Source organism: Antennarius striatus, chromosome 3 (assembly GCF_040054535.1).
Source record: "Antennarius striatus isolate MH-2024 chromosome 3, ASM4005453v1, whole genome shotgun sequence".
Classification (NCBI taxonomy): Eukaryota; Metazoa; Chordata; class Actinopteri; order Lophiiformes; family Antennariidae; genus Antennarius; species Antennarius striatus.
The window spans coordinates 15946127-15963154 of record NC_090778.1 but is presented as its reverse complement, the minus strand read 5'-3'; the positions used below and the strand labels follow the sequence as shown (position 1 = coordinate 15963154).

At 40.6% G+C, this 17028-nt stretch overlaps 1 protein-coding gene across 3 annotated transcripts; it reads left to right on the top strand.

Moving 5' to 3' along the window:
- The first annotated feature begins 317 nt into the window (after positions 1 to 317).
- On the top strand, positions 318 to 15846 carry septin5a (septin 5a). Of its 3 annotated transcripts, none has more exons than XM_068311228.1 (12): positions 318 to 452; positions 595 to 608; positions 10772 to 10862; positions 11054 to 11140; positions 11684 to 11807; positions 11921 to 12055; positions 12140 to 12257; positions 12355 to 12456; positions 13155 to 13251; positions 13339 to 13474; positions 13579 to 13681; positions 14767 to 15846. In XM_068311228.1, exons 1-12 carry the CDS (start codon positions 407 to 409, stop codon positions 14827 to 14829), a joined length of 1116 nt encoding a protein of 371 aa, XP_068167329.1. In that variant the 5' UTR covers positions 318 to 406; the 3' UTR covers positions 14830 to 15846. The 3 variants fall into 3 exon arrangements, with proteins under 3 accessions (XP_068167329.1, XP_068167327.1, XP_068167328.1); XM_068311226.1 differs by lacking the exons at positions 318 to 452; positions 595 to 608 and adding exons at positions 8894 to 9154; positions 9244 to 9335; XM_068311227.1 differs by lacking the exons at positions 318 to 452; positions 595 to 608 and adding an exon at positions 8894 to 9335.
- The last annotated feature ends 1182 nt before the right edge of the window (positions 15847 to 17028 follow it).

Below are 17028 nucleotides of genomic sequence, written 5' to 3'. Positions count from 1 at the left end.
ACTGTCCACCACAGAACAGCAGCTGCAGAAATAAATAAAAACCAAACAAGTTTTTTTTTTAAATAAAAAATGTCCATTTGTTCCATAAACGGAACTGATTCTGGTGCTGGTCCAAACATGGACTCATTCAGTCTGTTTGGAAAAGGTACTGACGGTGAACCCCCCCCTCTGTAAATTTGGTTCGGACCTCCAAGGCTTCCAGGCATCCTGTCGTCCCTCTTTGCTTGTGAATCCGCCTGTGGTTGTGTGGCTGGTTCAGTCCGGGAGGAGGAGGAGGAGGAGAAGGAGGAGGAGGTGTCGATTCATCCCGCCCTCCTGCTGTCCGTCCGGGTGTTTGGAGGCGAGGCGAGAGGCCGCGTTGAGGAAGCTGTCGCTTCGGTAACATCGAAGGAGGAGAGCGGTCAACATGACAACCAACATCAGGTACAAGAGCCGGATCCCGGTGAAAACAGGTGAGGCTGGTTTTATGGGTTCGGTTTACGGTCTGGTTCTGATTCAGAATCGATGCAATGAACGCCTCCCGTTTGTGTCCCCTGACGCGCTGCATCCCTGCACCTGCGCCTCCTCATCCATCCCTTCGGTCATGGACATCAGAGGACAGCACGGAGGTAAGAAGCACCATTATCTGCATTTGTGATGTGTGTTTTTCTTAAATAGTAATAGAAATGTATTTCTCGTGTAATATTTTACAGAAATATAACGTAGACCTGGACGAGCTCGTCTTACGCGTCTCAAGCAGCGCTTTCGTCTCCGATGTGCGCGTTTGTGCCGTTTGAAAGCGCAGGGTGCTCTGAGGGCACCTCTGCCATCACGGCTTTCATTTTTAGAGCCGTATGTGGAGCAGAGAGGCGGTCAGAGCAGAGAGGCGGTTAGAGCCGCTCAGCATCCCTCAGGTTTGGTCCTGTCCTCCATGACGCACCGCTGCTCCGGCCGACCGACTGACCTCATTGTGAGCTCGACGCGTCATGGCTCCAGGATTACAGCCTCTGCTGGGTGGCTCCTGCAGAACCCTCACAGGTTCAGCTCAGAAACAACAGCTGAGACAGGAGCCAGCTGGGCCCTTCTCCTCCTCCTCTTCCTCCTCCTCCTTCTCCTCTTCCTCTATGATAACAGAGAATGCACACACGCTGTGCGTAGATGTTGAACCCGACATTAGACCCCATCCCATTGCTGGAAACGTGTCTAGAGTATCTCCCGGCCTCATTCCCACAAGTCTGTGGGGACAGACCCCAGCAACCCCCGTGACCCGCAAAAGCTCAAGAAGCTGATAAGATGAATGAATGGATGGATGGATGGATGGATGGATGGATGGATGGATGGATGGATGGATGGATGGATGGATGGATGGATGAATGGTTGAATGGATGAATGAATGAACATAAAGCTGAGCCTCAGACAGTCCTGATGTTTTTTGACAGTAGTTTTCATCCGTATTCCGTCCCTCATGTTAGCTGACGGTTCTTGTCCGTTGGGTTTGGTTTCTGTTTGATCACACTCAGTGTTGACCTTTGCTAACCTCAGCAAATGTTGGTTGTCGGTTGGGTCGTGTTTGTATTTGATAATGCCGGCCTCAGAGCGAGTGGCAGCGGTGTGACTCTGGCTGGAGGGGGGTTTGCTTTGTAGAAGTCCGGCCCATCGGTTCCACGTTCAGCTTCACAAACAGTTTGAGATGAAAACAACTCAGTTTGGATGTTTTGAACTTAGAATCATCAAAATTAATCCACTACTAAATAGATGGGTTTAAAACTCAAATGAGGGATCTTTCTGCACAGCAGAACAAACAAGGTCTGGAATGATGTCCTCCAAACACCTCATGGTGGATATTTGACAGTTTAAAGTGAGGCAGAGGAGAATTATGTTTGATGCAGGATGAGAATGATTTTTCTCAGCTAAAACAGAGCCAGAAGTCTAGGTTTATCTCAGGATTTGAAATCTGGAGAGATGTGAGTTGTTGGCCCAGCAATGGCAAAAATAAACTGCCTATGACAGCTTTAATCCTGTTTATGACACCACAGAATTATATATTATCATAAGTAGCCTCTGTTATGTCATCATCACTGAGCAGCATTTTGATGTTGTTGTTCATTAATAAACTAATCATAGGCTGAATGATAAAAGAAGTAGTAGTTGTCAAATGAATGGAGTTAAAAATTCAATATTAAGCTCTCTCAAACTTTGTGAGACACACAAGATCCATGTGAAAATTTAAAAAAAGCCAATTCTTGCACCTTGTCCTCTTCCTGTTGTAGAATTTAGAATTTATCTTCATATTCGTCCAAAATTACGTCCAATATTAATTCTCTTTGTATTCCTCTGTTGTCCTCCATCTCCACTGCTGGTAGATCTAATCCGGTCGGGTACCAGATAGATTTGTCTTCTTCGACTGAGATTTTAAAGTCTGACCAAATCCAGTAGCTCTATTGTCTGTGATCACATGATGTCACCACCGTTTGCTCCCGTGAGTGATTAACATGATCTGAGTTCATGATCAAAGCATCTCCTCTCCTCCTCAGTTAAATATTCAGCCCTTGCTTTAGTGTTTATTCCTGATTGCTGTGCAGTTTATTCACCTTCCTCACCCGACTCCCACGTTCTCGCCCTTATCTGACCCCGTTAGCCACGTTCAGTTCGATGCCCCAACCAGGAGCCCTTCCTCTTCCTTTCTTCGTCTCACTACTTTGCTTTGCCCAAAACAGTACTATTACTGCCTTCACTTTGATATTACGTTGCCAGGCAACAGGCTTTATTTTATCCATTTTTATAAGTTCTGATATGAAGGAGTGGACGATACCACCTGACCTACCCAGAATCCTTTGTGGTGATTATTCTGTGTGTGGGTGTCTTTTTATTGAATGTTTGTTCTTAATTTAAGTATAATAAAGAAACATCCTAGTCACAGATTTTATTTCATGGATTTGTTGGGATATCAGGTTGATATAGTGAAGCACACAAGGATCAATTTAAATTTACACCTGTAGCTGGTTTGGATATTTCATGTTCGACATCAATCAGAATAAAAATTTTCTATGCACTTCCTGCTCATATTGACTTTAACTTTAGCAGGACATCTTGCTGTTAAAACTGCCTCACCACAAACTCCATTAGTAGCTGATCAATACTGAACATTGGCGTCATTATTAAGGCATTGATAACTTACCAAGTAATAATATTTTTTTCTAAAATCAAATTTTTACAAACCACTCATAGTTTCAACACCTGCTGGAGCTTCAGCAGACCAGGATCCAGATTACACAAAAATATAATTAGGTGTTATACTTACAGATCACAGTAGTAACAGTAATTGTAATGGTTTGTACTCATTATTGTATGTTTGGTGATTTATTTGTGATACTTACAGTCAGCCACTGTAACATGTTTCACCTTTTTTTTAACTGCCATGGTGGAAGGGTAAATCCTCCATCATTCCCTGTGCTTTATATTCTTGAACTGGTGTCATATTTAAAATCTGCATCAAATAGAAAATGTCACATGTGGCACAGAGCACTGAGAAGAAAATAGTGGAAACTGGTTTTCAGTGAAAACCAGGCATAGCTTTTGTAATATGTCTAATTAGGCATCATTTACATGGTTGATATGCTGTAATTAATATCTATAATATTAATGTTTAAGAATTATTTTAATAATATTTATAAATCACACTGAAGAAAACCTTTTTTAGGTGTCAGGTTATGCTTATCTTCTTTTAATCCCTTTGACCTCTGACAACTCTGTAAATAAAATTCTAACAATTATAAATATAATGTATTTTTTTTAAATAATATTAACCCATTCTCCCGGTATCTGTGTGGGTTTTCTCTGGGTTCTTCCCACCTCCAAAAACAAGCAGCTGAGGTGAATCGATCACTCCATATTGTCCACAGGCGTCAGTGTGTGTGTGAGTGGTTGTCTGGCTCTGTAATGCACTGGCGACGAGTCTAGGGTGCACCCCACCTCTCGCCTGTAGCCAGCTGTGATAGGCTGCAGCTTAACCTTTGACCAGCAAGGTGGCTGAAGATGAGACGATTATTAAGAAAATGGATGAATGGACAGTTATCATTTAGAACTGTAGATTCCTAGCTTGATTTTTTTGTTTTTTACAACTTGATGAATAAATATAAAGTAAGACACTTATAAATTTCTTAATGATGCAGTAAAATAACATTAGCTGGAATTAGTTTGTAACAAGGTACAGTAGTTGTTACTACTGACCAACTACCTCAAACTGTTTAATTCAGTGTGCATTAAAAGTGGGAACAGTTTCAGACAGTTCTGAAGAAATATCTTCACATTATTATGTCTTGCTGTGTCTGAAATGAATTTCACATTAAAGCAGTCAACAATCACGTCTACATCTTTGAAGGATGTGTTGTCTTGGATGATGTGTTGTCTAGGAGCGCCTCTAATCCTGTCTCCCTTCAGATGCACTCAACACTCATTTCAGTCTCCTTCCATTACTCAACCCTCCCTTCACTTTTCAAACACACCCACTCTAGCTGCTGCAGATGGGAGGCTGGCCATCTCCCCGCGGAGACCAGCTGTAGACTCTCTGGGGGGAGGGGGAGGTGGGGAAACAAGGTTGAGACCCTTGAGGATCTGGCTTTGTCTTTTGTTCCTCCTTAAAATGGCCTTAAGGTTTGAAACCCGTCCCGTCTCATACTGCCCAACAGTATCAGATGTGTGTTTAAAACTTGCTCTGACTCATCATTAAAGTTGTGAGACTTTCACAGAGTGAGACATTAAAGCCCAGAGTGTGGAGTTTCATCATAATCTGATATATCTCAGATTGAAAACTGTGGAGTTTAAAAAAATATAGCAATTAAATCGAAATGTGAAAATGTGACATGACATGTTTGTCTATATGTACAGCAATAATAATAATAATAATAATAATAATAATAATAATAATAATAATAATAATAATAATAAATCATTCAATATGAAAATAAACAATTGTGTACTGCTCATGATGTTACACCCATTGGGATCCAGATCTGGCAGAGGATGTGATCGTGGGTCAGTCCTAGAGAGGAGCACAGATGTCAGATAGTTTGTGTTTGTGGAGGTTTTTATTGACGGTGGCGTTGGCAGGCGTACGCAGTCTAAGTGCTCTCTAGTTCTTAATCTGAACCAGCAGCTGACAAAACAGTCCCACCTCTTCAGTTGTGACCCAATCACAGAGTCTCCTGAAACATGGGTTTGTCGTGTTTCCATGGGAACAGACTTTTGCATGCTTCTAATTTTTTTTTTTAATAGAATTTAGCTCAATACTTAAGCATTTGATGCAGCAGTGTGTTTCTGTCACCATTACAATGTGTGAGGGATCGATTGACTAATGACTGTGTTCATGCTAATGAAGGAACATGTCATTGTGCAACAAATAGATTAATTGGATGTGTCATAACCAATGAATTAATTCAGTCTTTTATTCACCGGTTTTACTCTTGTTTGGGAGATGAAATCACAAATTTGTGTCTTCCACTTGTGTTTTGCACAACTTTCAACCTTACTGGTTAGTTTCAACCACCTCCATGAAACTGAACTGATGCTGTCAGACATCAGTTTAGCATATTAAAGAACCAAGAGCACACAGTCACTCCCACCGCTGAGAAGACAAGGCAGCAGGGGGAGGAGGGTTCATTTACGTAGGTCCTAAACCCCCTCCTGTCTCTCTCACCCTCCTTACCTTTATTGCCCCACTGGTCAGCAGAAGCAAACGGGGTTAACGGTGTGAAAATGTCAGCTGGGAGTCTAGCAGATGTAGAGGAGTCAGCGGTGAAGGTCAGCGGTCTTTACTGCTTCACCACAGGCCATCACTGCTGGACGCTGGTAACACAACAGAGCTGTTACAACCAGTTCACCACACCCCAGGAATAATAAGTAAATTAGTTGTGCATCATCCTTAGGATTTGTACTTTTCACCACTAATAATTCTGATTCCCATAATTTGCAGTCAGTCTTCCTACACTCCCATTGATCCCCTTTGAATGGAAATAATGAGACTCATCATTATGGATATTCCGCATCCATTTATCATGTATAAAAATTTTGACCAGTGAGCTGAACTTTGTTCATTCCTGTGGTTTGAAGAGGATGTGACAGTGTTGTGCTGTCTGTGAACGTCAGAGGTTGATGTGTGGGGAGTGTCCCCCCACCCTTCAGAGTCCTCTCCAGCCTCTTCTCCATCTGTATTGTGGTTCCTCCTCACTGCTGCTTCCTGAAAGGCATCAGCACCAGGAGGCGATGACTGCGCTGTTGGACCGGACTCATTTCAAATGGGTTTTGTGTTTATTTGTGTGTTTGAGTTGGTGGCTGTCTTTGTGTCCGTACCCTGGCAGCACAGCTGACTGCAGGGGGCTTTGGAACCTCTTTTCCTGTGAGGCAAAGACTTTTTTATGACTGAGAGAAAAGCTGAGTGCTGCCTGCTGATGTCTGGACCTCTGCCTCTGTACTCATCCAACTACTGACATCAGACATAGTGCCTTTATACTGTGAGACAACAACAAAAACAACAACCACTACGACTACAAAATAATAATAATAACAATAATGTTAATAATAATAATAATAATAATAATAATAATAATAATAATAATAATAATAATAATAATAATAATAATAATAATAATAATAATAATAATAACAATAACAATAATAATAATAATAATTTCTATCATTACTAGGAATTACTCAATGGGTGGAGGGTATCTCTACTAATTGTGTTGTATCAGGGCATAGCTCACTATGGGATGCCATCATGGTGGCATCATTCAATTCTCTTCCCAAATAATCCAGTCTTATTCCTTCTCCCTTGGAACTACTCCTAGCATTTGGAGTCATATTGATAGTGTCATCTCGATCTAGATTGTGGTACAATTTCTTTCTTTTGAGATACTTGAAATCCATTTGAATGAATCTGCGGATGAGTTATATAACTAGATTCACACAAACAACCAACTGCAAGTGTTTCCCTGTCAGATTGACGCTACAACAACATATGAGACAATCAGTAGTCTATACTACATGGGGCTTCACTTTGTAATGAGATTATTACACATAATATATATATAATGCAGATATAACAGATGAGAGGACGGGAGAGATTCGTACGACTGGGAGAACAGTTGGCCTTCAGAGGGGTGGGGTTTATTTAGGGGCTATTGTAATACATTTGAAGACATCTGCTCTTTTCTCCCATTCAAACTGACCCCCCCACCCAGCAGCCCACCACACACACACACACACGCACGCACGCACACACACACACACACACACACACACACACACACACACACACACACACACACACACACACACACACACATTTCCCCTCTAAAGAAACTATCATGCTCAGGGTATAAACTCAGCAGGGGCCAATCCTAACCCATCTGCTGCCCCTCTGTGGTGTGGAGTGGGACTGTAACAACCCGGACGTGGCAGGATTGTGGGGCGTGCCTACTTCTGTGAAGAAAAAGAAAAAAAGTTATTTTATTTCAAACAGAATTTTAAGATCTGCTGCCCACAACATCACATCACATCGGTCACACCCACACACACACACACACACACACACACACACACACACACACACACACACACACACACACACACACACACACACACACACACACACACACACACACACACACACACACACACACACACACACACCACTGTCACATCTGGAAGCAATCATCTGCAGCCTTTCCTAGAGCCTCCTTAAACACACCACACGCACACACACACACACACACGCACGCACGCACACACGCGCACACGCGCGCACACACACACACACACATACAGACATGTTTATTTGTCAGGAGTTGGAGGAGATGATAGATGCATCTCATTTCTACAGGCTAAATATGAACTTGTTATCTCAGCATGTTTCCGTATGAAGTTTGAAAAATCTCTTGACACAGATCCTTTCCATGTAGAACTGTTTCCATCAGTAGTCAAATAAATATATCACACCAACCAAGTCAATTTCTAATGTAGAAATGTGCTCTGAAGTGGCTGCTGTTTCATTTTATAAGTATATTATAGACATGTAGGTAACGCTCATGTGAAGAGTAGCAGAACAGCATCTGACCAGGAGAAGACTTCTATCGTCAGTAAAAACTCACCTATGACTATTTTATTTAAGGATTTACACGAAGGAACTTCAACTACAGCTTATTAAATCAAGTATTTAACCATTAAACCAGTCCCTTCAAAACATTTTGTTTGTGACATTTTGCTTGTCACAAGTCACATGTTTACGATCTGTGAACTGATCCATGAACAGCTGATCTGTTAAATCTCTAAACAGATCAGCTGGTTTCATGTAAATGACTGGAGTGTGAAATGAATGTCCAATTTTGCTCTCTACACACACATTTTTTCGTCACTACTTTGACTAATACGGAGTTTGAATGCAGTGATTTGACCGGTTTTTCTTGCTACTTTCTCTGAGGGGTAAAGGACTGTTTCTCTCACCATCAACTGTCTTCATTTAGTAAAACGTGAGTGGAAATATTTGACTGAAAAATGAAATCTCCCCTTAAGGCACTCGCTGTGACGAATGTGTGACTGATCCTGAGTAGCCTCACACATGTTAAGACTGACAGGTTTATTTACTTGTTAGCTGATCATCTCCATCCACAGGCCTGGACTTGCAGTAGTTGTGTTATTATCTGTTGTTTGTGTCTGAACCCTGTCCAGCTTCCGTCACTGTCAAGTTCAAGCAAGCTATTTTGTCTTTCAACACTGAGGTCAACAAAACATCAACACTTTCTTTCTGCTCTCTCTCTTTCTGTCTCCGTACAGTTTTATTTTCATCGGTCTGAGATGGGGGAGGGAATACTGGCTGAATGAATGAGTTTCTTTTAGACCCTTTGCTTCTTCCATCTCTTGCTTGTTTCCTCCCTCAAATTGCCACCTCTCTCCTACGCCCTCTCTTCAGTTTCCTCCGTCTCAGTCAGAATTCCTCCGTACCTGCCTGAACAGGGAGCGTCAGATCGCTGCAGGGCAAAGGAAGACGAGAACGTAGGGAAAAGAGAAAGGGGATCTGGATAGAGAAAACAGGAGGAACAAAAGGCCCGTCTTTAAAGAGTACAAACAGGAAAGACGTGTGGTGGAGATTATCTGGGAACGGACTCAGAGCAACTGACAAGTTGAGGCTTCAGGTTTACTTTTTCCCTGTTTCCTATTGGGCTGTTTTTCCAACTTTCTGAGACCTTTTGGGTTATTTTGGTCCGTCAGTGTTGGAGCAGTTTGGGATGGATGCCATCATGCTGCAGGAAAAACTGGTGGAACGGCTGCTGTGCCCACGAGTGAGAACCGCCCGGCAGAAGGTAAAAAAGCTGAATATCTGGGAATCAGTGGAGCAGAAATATCAGGAAAACCTCAAAGTGGTTAGAAGCAAAGAGAGAGATCTGAATGCAGGCATCAGAATCCGGATTTTCTGCAGAGGTGACACATCTGCTGTTTAGATGATTTCTGTTTTCTCAATGCAGCCTTATGATTTATAGATTCATGGAGATGATTCCTCAGATTCACTACTGTTGTTCTCTGTCCAGTGTGTGAGCAGCGTACTGTTTGCACCCTCTGTGGGGTTCACTGTGTGAATGAGTGTTTTTATGAGGTGACCTTCACCCTGGGGGACTGTCGGAAGTGTGTGTGAGCAGCTATGACAGCGTATTTAAGATGCTGGCTGTGTGTTTGGCTCGAGTGTCTTTAGAGTCCAAAAGAGCTTTTCAGGACTGTTGAATGTTGCTTCTGTCTGTGTATGAATGCTCTCATTGGCCTCCACAGTGTGTATTTATATCCACACATTGCAACATGTACTGTAGGGTGAAGATGACGTCCTGCCAAATGCAGCAGAGAAAACCTGGGGGACTGGGAGCTGCTGGCTGACCCAGCCAGAGACTGGCATGGTGTGGTTCTCTTTGTGTTAAAGTGGAAAATCTGAGACGCTAGTTATTTTCAGCCGCTCAGGGAGGAATGCTGCACACGTGTTTTTCCATGCAGTTGTAGATTCTCTGTTTTCTAGACATGGTCTGTCTGTTGTGGTCATTTTATTGCCCTGAGAGCTGCCAGACACATTTTGTTTTCACATCAGAAACTCTGAACTCTCTCACATTTATTTGATATCTGATGCTATTTACTCACTACTGCTCTTTGGTGTATTAACTGTATGACTCATCAGCTAACCATTAAATTCTTCTGTCAGAGCCATTAATGTCTGGTTTGTCTTTTGTATAGGGTGACTAAGTACTAAGATCCTTTGCTTGAGTAAAAGTCACAGTATGGCTGTGTAGATGTACAAGTACAGTAAATATTAGCTTCAAAACATACTACTGTAATCATCAATGTAAAAGTACTCATTATATTAACTGACCCTTTAAAAATAATATATCAGATTACGATTAGTGATGCATTAACTTTAAAATAGTTCCCATTATTCCAATCTATTATTTTAAATAATTACATGTTTTCGATTGTTTCTCGTATAATGAATCTGCACTAGTCTGTTCTGTACCTGAAAACAGTAGTGAAGTACAGGAATCACGTACGATAAATACACTTTGTTACACACCATCCACCAGTTTGTGACAGCAAACTAAACATTTTATCTTTGGTCTGGTGTTACAACTATAGAATATTTTGACTACAATCTTTAACCAAGCTGATTGTTTCTTTGATTGAGTTCTCATCTCAGCTCAAACAGTTATCAGATGAACTGCAGCTGAATGTCTTCTTCTTCTCTGTGTCCGTCTTGGTGTCTCAGGAGAAACAGTATGTGGGATTCGCAACTCTTCCCAACCAGGTCCACAGAAAGTCTGTGAAGAAAGGCTTCGACTTCACTCTGATGGTTGCAGGTCGGTCAGTTGCTAGGAGACGTGAACGTGACAGAAAACTTGTTCGACCACACCGAGATAGAGCTAATGCAGTCTGACCCATCATCCCTGCAATGATTCTCACATAAAGGTGTGTGTGTGTGTGTGTGTGTGTGTGTGTGTGTGTGTGTGTGCGTGCGTGCGTGCGTGTGTGTGTGTGTGTGTTTGTACAGGAGAGTCTGGTATGGGTAAATCCACCCTTGTCAACAGCTTGTTCCTCACAGACCTCTACAAAGACAGGAAGTTACTGAACGCTGAGGGTGAGTCTTCATTCCAGTTCTTATCTGTGTATCAGCTGATGGCTGCACGTTTGTGTGAGATGTGTTTTTGTGAACATGATCCGTCTCATCCAACCTTTTACTTCCTAAATATCTGGTAACCGTTTTTCTGGTTGAAGTGTATTGTTAATTCTGTATATGATTGAGTCTGATGTGTCACCTTTATTTAATGTTCACTCAATTCATGACTGGCTTTAAAAGCTTTGCATGTTCAGTAACAACCAGGTGAGCATGTATGTCACAGAAAAAGAGGTAAAGAGACAAATTATGAAGAAATATTGGTGATTAAAGTGTTTTCACGGTTTAATATTACTGAATAGCAGGAGTCATACTGTCTTCCATCCAATGCATTTGTAAAGGAGCGCTGTGATAGGTTGGATAATCAATCACCTTCCTCTTCCCCAGTCACTATCAGGACTTATTTTGCAATATTCTAAGCCTTGTTCTAAAGTATTCTTCTCCTACGGATTCAAATACTCCTCATTTTCTCCCAGTCATCCCCTTTGCTGTGTCAATGTTTTACAGAGCGCATCAACCAGACTGTGGAAATCATCAAACATACCGTAGACATCGAGGAGAAAGGAGTCAAGTTGAAGTTAACCATCGTGGACACTCCTGGGTTTGGAGACGCCGTCAACAACAACAAGTGGTGAGCAGGAAGCCCTGCGGCTCTCATTCAGCCAGCTCACCTCAGTTCACAGCATGTTGATAAAGATGAGGTGTGTGTATGAGCTACAAACACATGTGTCATGTGTCTCCCAGTTGGAAGCCGATCACAGACTACATAGATCAGCAGTTTGAACAATACTTCAGGGATGAGAGTGGACTGAACAGAAAGAACATCCAGGACAACAGAGTCCACTGCTGCCTGTACTTCATCCCTCCATTTGGGCACGGGTAATAACACACACACACACACACACACACCTCCACAGTTTAATGACTCCAGTCGTGATCCTACCTCTGAGTGTGTTTTCACAGGCTGCGTCCTGTGGATGTGGAGTTCATGAAGGCTCTGCATGAAAAAGTGAACATCATCCCACTCATCGCTAAAGCTGACTGCCTCACACCCAACGAGATAAAAAAGCTGAAAGACAGAGTGAGTCCTACAGTTCCAGAGGTGAACTCGTTTGCTGTTGGTTGATCCCTCTACTCAGCATTCTGATTCAAGTTTTCTTCTATATGCTAATATCCAGATACGAGAAGAAATCGACAAGTTTGGTATCAAAGTTTACCAGTTTCCAGAATGTGACTCTGATGAAGATGAAGAGTTTAAGCAACTTGACAAAGAGCTGAAGGTGAGTTCAGATAATTGAGGTCTATTGTTCCTTTATCCGGTTCCTCACAGGAAGATGTTATGTTGTTATTTGTATCATTCTGACTTGTTTAGCTGTGCACTTCAATTTTGATCTCCAAGCGCACAGGTCATAATACTCTTTTAGAGACAACTTTTCGTTACCATGAATAAAACTCAAATGTAGAAATAGTGAATCATCATTTTTTTCATTCATCTTGTTTATTAGCTGAAGAGAATTCAAATATGCAGTAAATATGTAGAGACAAAAATACATACATCATAAGTTAACTGTTAAAAAAATAAAAAACATATAATGTAAAAGAAAAACCAAGTATTGACATGTGACTGTACTAATGTGAGTAGCTAAATTAAAAACACTCTATGTAAAAATGGACTTTCATAAGGATCAACAGAAAAATATCTTTACAACTATGCACCTAAGTGAATACCTGTTAAGCCTATGAGACGTCATGACATTAAAGACTGTTCTGAGTTTGATTCAGATTCAGGCCCATAACTTAATTAAACTCTTGTGATGAAGAGGAGACATGCAGTTCCTGACGTTAATTCAGCAACACTCAACATTGTTCTGTTGTACCTCCTAACCCGCAAGCGGTTCCTGTTTGTGTGTGTGTGTGTGTGTGTGTGTGTGTGTGTGTGTGTGTGTGTGTGTGTGCGTGCGTGCGTGCGTGTGTGCAGGAGTGCACGCCGTTTGCTGTGATTGGCAGTAACACTGTGGTGGAGGCTCGAGGGCAGAGAGTCAGAGGGAGGCTCTATCCCTGGGGGATCGTTGAAGGTATTTTCATATATTTTACCAGTTTGAACTCTCTTTGTAATTTGTGACCTGGGTGAGTACCTAGATTTAAAAATGTTCTTTCCTCAGTGGAGAATCAGTCGCACTGTGACTTTGTGAAATTAAGGAATATGCTGATCCGTTCACACATGCACGATCTCAAAGACGTGACTTGTGACGTGCACTATGAAAACTACAGAGCGCAGTGCATCCAGGAAATGACCAGGTATGTGAAAAATCCCTTTTCAATCAATGTAGTTAACCCCTCAGATGTCATTAGAGTGTTGTTTACATCACTTCTCTTCTTGCTCTTCCTCTTCTTCCTCTCAGTAAACTGGCGCAGGACAACCGTATGGAGAGTCCCATCCCGATCCTGCCACTCTCCACCCCAGATGTGGAAACTGAGAAACTAATCAAAATGAAAGATGAGGAGGTATGAACCAACAGCTGAGGTTTCTTTTAGAAGACACATTATTATGATGGTGGCATCACAAGTCCCTGATGTGTAATACTTCAATACCTTCTTCTGTGGTATCTGTCATCAGATGCGACATGATTTGAAAAAACAAAATGTATACACTCATTTTACTTAACTTCATTTTGCTTAACTTCAGATTAATTGTGCTTTGTTTGAATATTTCCTTTTCATGCAACTTCTCCATCCATACTATCAGCAGCTATACGTTTTCAACCACTGCAGTGGTTTTGCAGCAGTAAATATCTCTTACTTTTCAGATTCTAATGTTTGAAAATGTTCTACTGGAATCCATGTAACTGTATGTCTGGTGAATTTTTTTTTCTGGTTAATTAAATAATAAAATACTTCTTAATGGGGCATTCTACTTAACTCATACTTAACAGTGTGGAAAAAAGCAACTCTCCCTGTCAAGATTTTGTAAATAATAATATAAAAGTAAATAATAATTTTTATGTAAATTATATATTAGGTTATATTAATCAAAATGTCAGTTTCTGTGGATGATATACAGTATGTAATAAATAGTTTTATTAGCAGTAGTTATCGGAGGCAATTGATTCGCTGTGCCGACCCCTGAAGGGAAAAGCTGAAAGGAAAAGAAGAAGAAGATTGACAGTATGATCATCATTGAAGAAAATAAAGCATCTCAGGTTCAAAGACTTGCCTTTCCATTTGAGAGGCAGTACTGTACATGGGCTAGCATGCAACTTACTGATTCTTACAATATAAAATTTTAAAATTCTATAGCTTCGCGGTTGCAATGGCGTCGAACTCGAAGTCTCCCCCGCCTCTCGCCCCTAAGTCAACTTGGATAAGCTCTAGCAACCCATGTAACCCGCAAAAGCGGAGTAAGCAGTCAAGATGATGAATGAATGAATAAAAAATTATATAATAAAAAATAAAATCTGCAGTGAGTCATAAATACAGACATCATGTGAAACTTTATTTATACAATAATATACTCACAAATTATTCCATACCATGAATCAAATGCAGGTATTCAGACTCTCCACTGAACCTGATGTTTGTCTTGTGTACAGCTGAAGAGGATGCAAGAGATGCTGAATAAGATGCAGCAGCAGATGCACGACAAAGAGCAGTGATGTCTCCCAGAGCGAAGCTGAGCATCAGCTCAACATGCTCCCTAAGCGACGGTGACGCGTTCACACACTGACATGGATATCATGGCTTGATCCTCAGTTTGGTGCTTTGTATAGTTTGTCTGCAGAGTATTTTGTTTTTCTCTCTGAAATTATATGTTTGCCCATTTTGAGCCCTTCGCTGTTTTTTAACAGTCTTAACATATATAATTAAGTAATTTAACATATTACTCAGTGTATCTTATTTATAAATGCTTAACTTTTTGGATATTTCATCAGGGTATGAATATGAGTGCTACAAAATATTTTGTAAAGAAATGTAAGTTGTTGGTGATTTTTTTAAATTTGAGCGTTGACTTTGTTTTTATTGTATGTTTGTGAGTTTATTTTTGGGAGTGCAAGAGATTTTCTCTGATAACATATCTGATATCACGAATCCGTCCATATAAATTCCTTGTGACTTTTGTTAAAGGACATATTATGTTCATTTGCTCTCTGGTCTTCATCAGGCCCTAATCTTGTGATATTGTTTCACATATAGCAAGTCAAAATATCCTCTCCCAGTATTTTTGAAATCTGCTGGCTGAGCTGAAAATGCACTTATTGCCATTGGCTAACTGGATGGAGAGCCTTTGACATCTGGAGGAGCCTGGTGTAGTTAAAGGGTGCATGAACTAGCATGCTGCTGTTCATATCTGATAAATGCTTCAAGCCTATTTTTACTGCTATATATTCGATGTCCCATGCTTGTATGATTATGACCTACAGTCTGCTCTATTACCATGATGGGATGACAGATCAACAAAGAAGAGCAAATACTGTCTGTGCTTCTGTTTTCTCTCCTCGGATGTGTGTGTTGCTTTCTCTCAGTAAGGTGTGTATCTTGTGCGTGAGTTAAGATTGTTTGTTTGTGTGTGTGTGCAGACTGATGCTGTGGAACAGTATATATTTTACCTAATGGATGTGAACGCAGCAGGAACCCCCATTTATAAAATGTGTGACAAATAAAGTCTTGTTTCTCGTCAGTCTGAATGTACTGGAAGTGCATTTTTTTCTTGTATTACAACAGGGTTTTACAATAATGTGAGCAGAACGTAATGTCCTCTGTCAATTCCTGCCATCAGAACCGGAGTTGCTGCAGGGACATAATCTGCTGATTCACGTTTATCTCCTGCAGCCATTCTTCCTCTGCGATGCACTCGTGTTCTCCCTGTCGCTCAGAGGAGACACGAGTAGACGCAACGTTATTGGGAGTGATAGAAATATCGGCTTTTTGGTTAAAGGATAATATACAAATCCTCTTCAAGTAGTGTTTGCTTGTGTAACAATACTGAAATTTTAGCATCAAAACAGATTTAAACTGACTTCTGCTGAATGGAGAAGCATAATCTTTAATGTGTTATTATGTAGAATCACCATAAAGTTTGTTATGGAAAAACTCATTTAAATTAATTTAATCACTGTTGTGTAACTAGTTTTAACAGATGCATATTCAGAGTAGCACTCCATTCATTGTTTTTTATTTTAAATTTAGCTTACTGAATAACAACTATCAGTTTAAAGTTTACGTCTTAATTTTTTTCAAAGTGTAAATGCAGGGAAGCAGAAAACAGAAATTCTGTGGAACTTTTCTCTGGAACTTTTAGGACACTAAAAGTTCCACAAACTGTACTTCAGTGCAATACGTGACCCACAACTATTACACCTGAAAATTACACCTCTATGTCAGACTTAGTACTTTTTGTGTGCTTGAATCTACAGTAGAACTACATCCTAACAGTGTTTGAAAGGTGCTTTATTTCACAGGTCTGTAACTTCAAACTATCTTTTGGAAGATACATTTTTAGTCAGTTAGTAATAACAGGAAAATTAGGAAGAATTTATATAAATATATAAACTGTTACATAGAAATAAACTGAGAAATAAACTAATTTATATAATCACAAACTTTATTCAACATACATGTTGAAGTGTGTGCACTTTTGCAAACATGTTGTTTGCATGTTGAGCTGACTTATTGTAATCTGACTTAAACAGTCACTACATAACACTACATAATATGTAAAAAATAAATATAAGTATATTAATTACCAGTAAATATATTGTAATATAAAAATATTGTAAGAAATACTTGTTAGTTGCAGACACTTCCCCTGTCCCATTAGACGGCTATGCTTGTGTGTGTGTGTGTGTGTGTGTGTG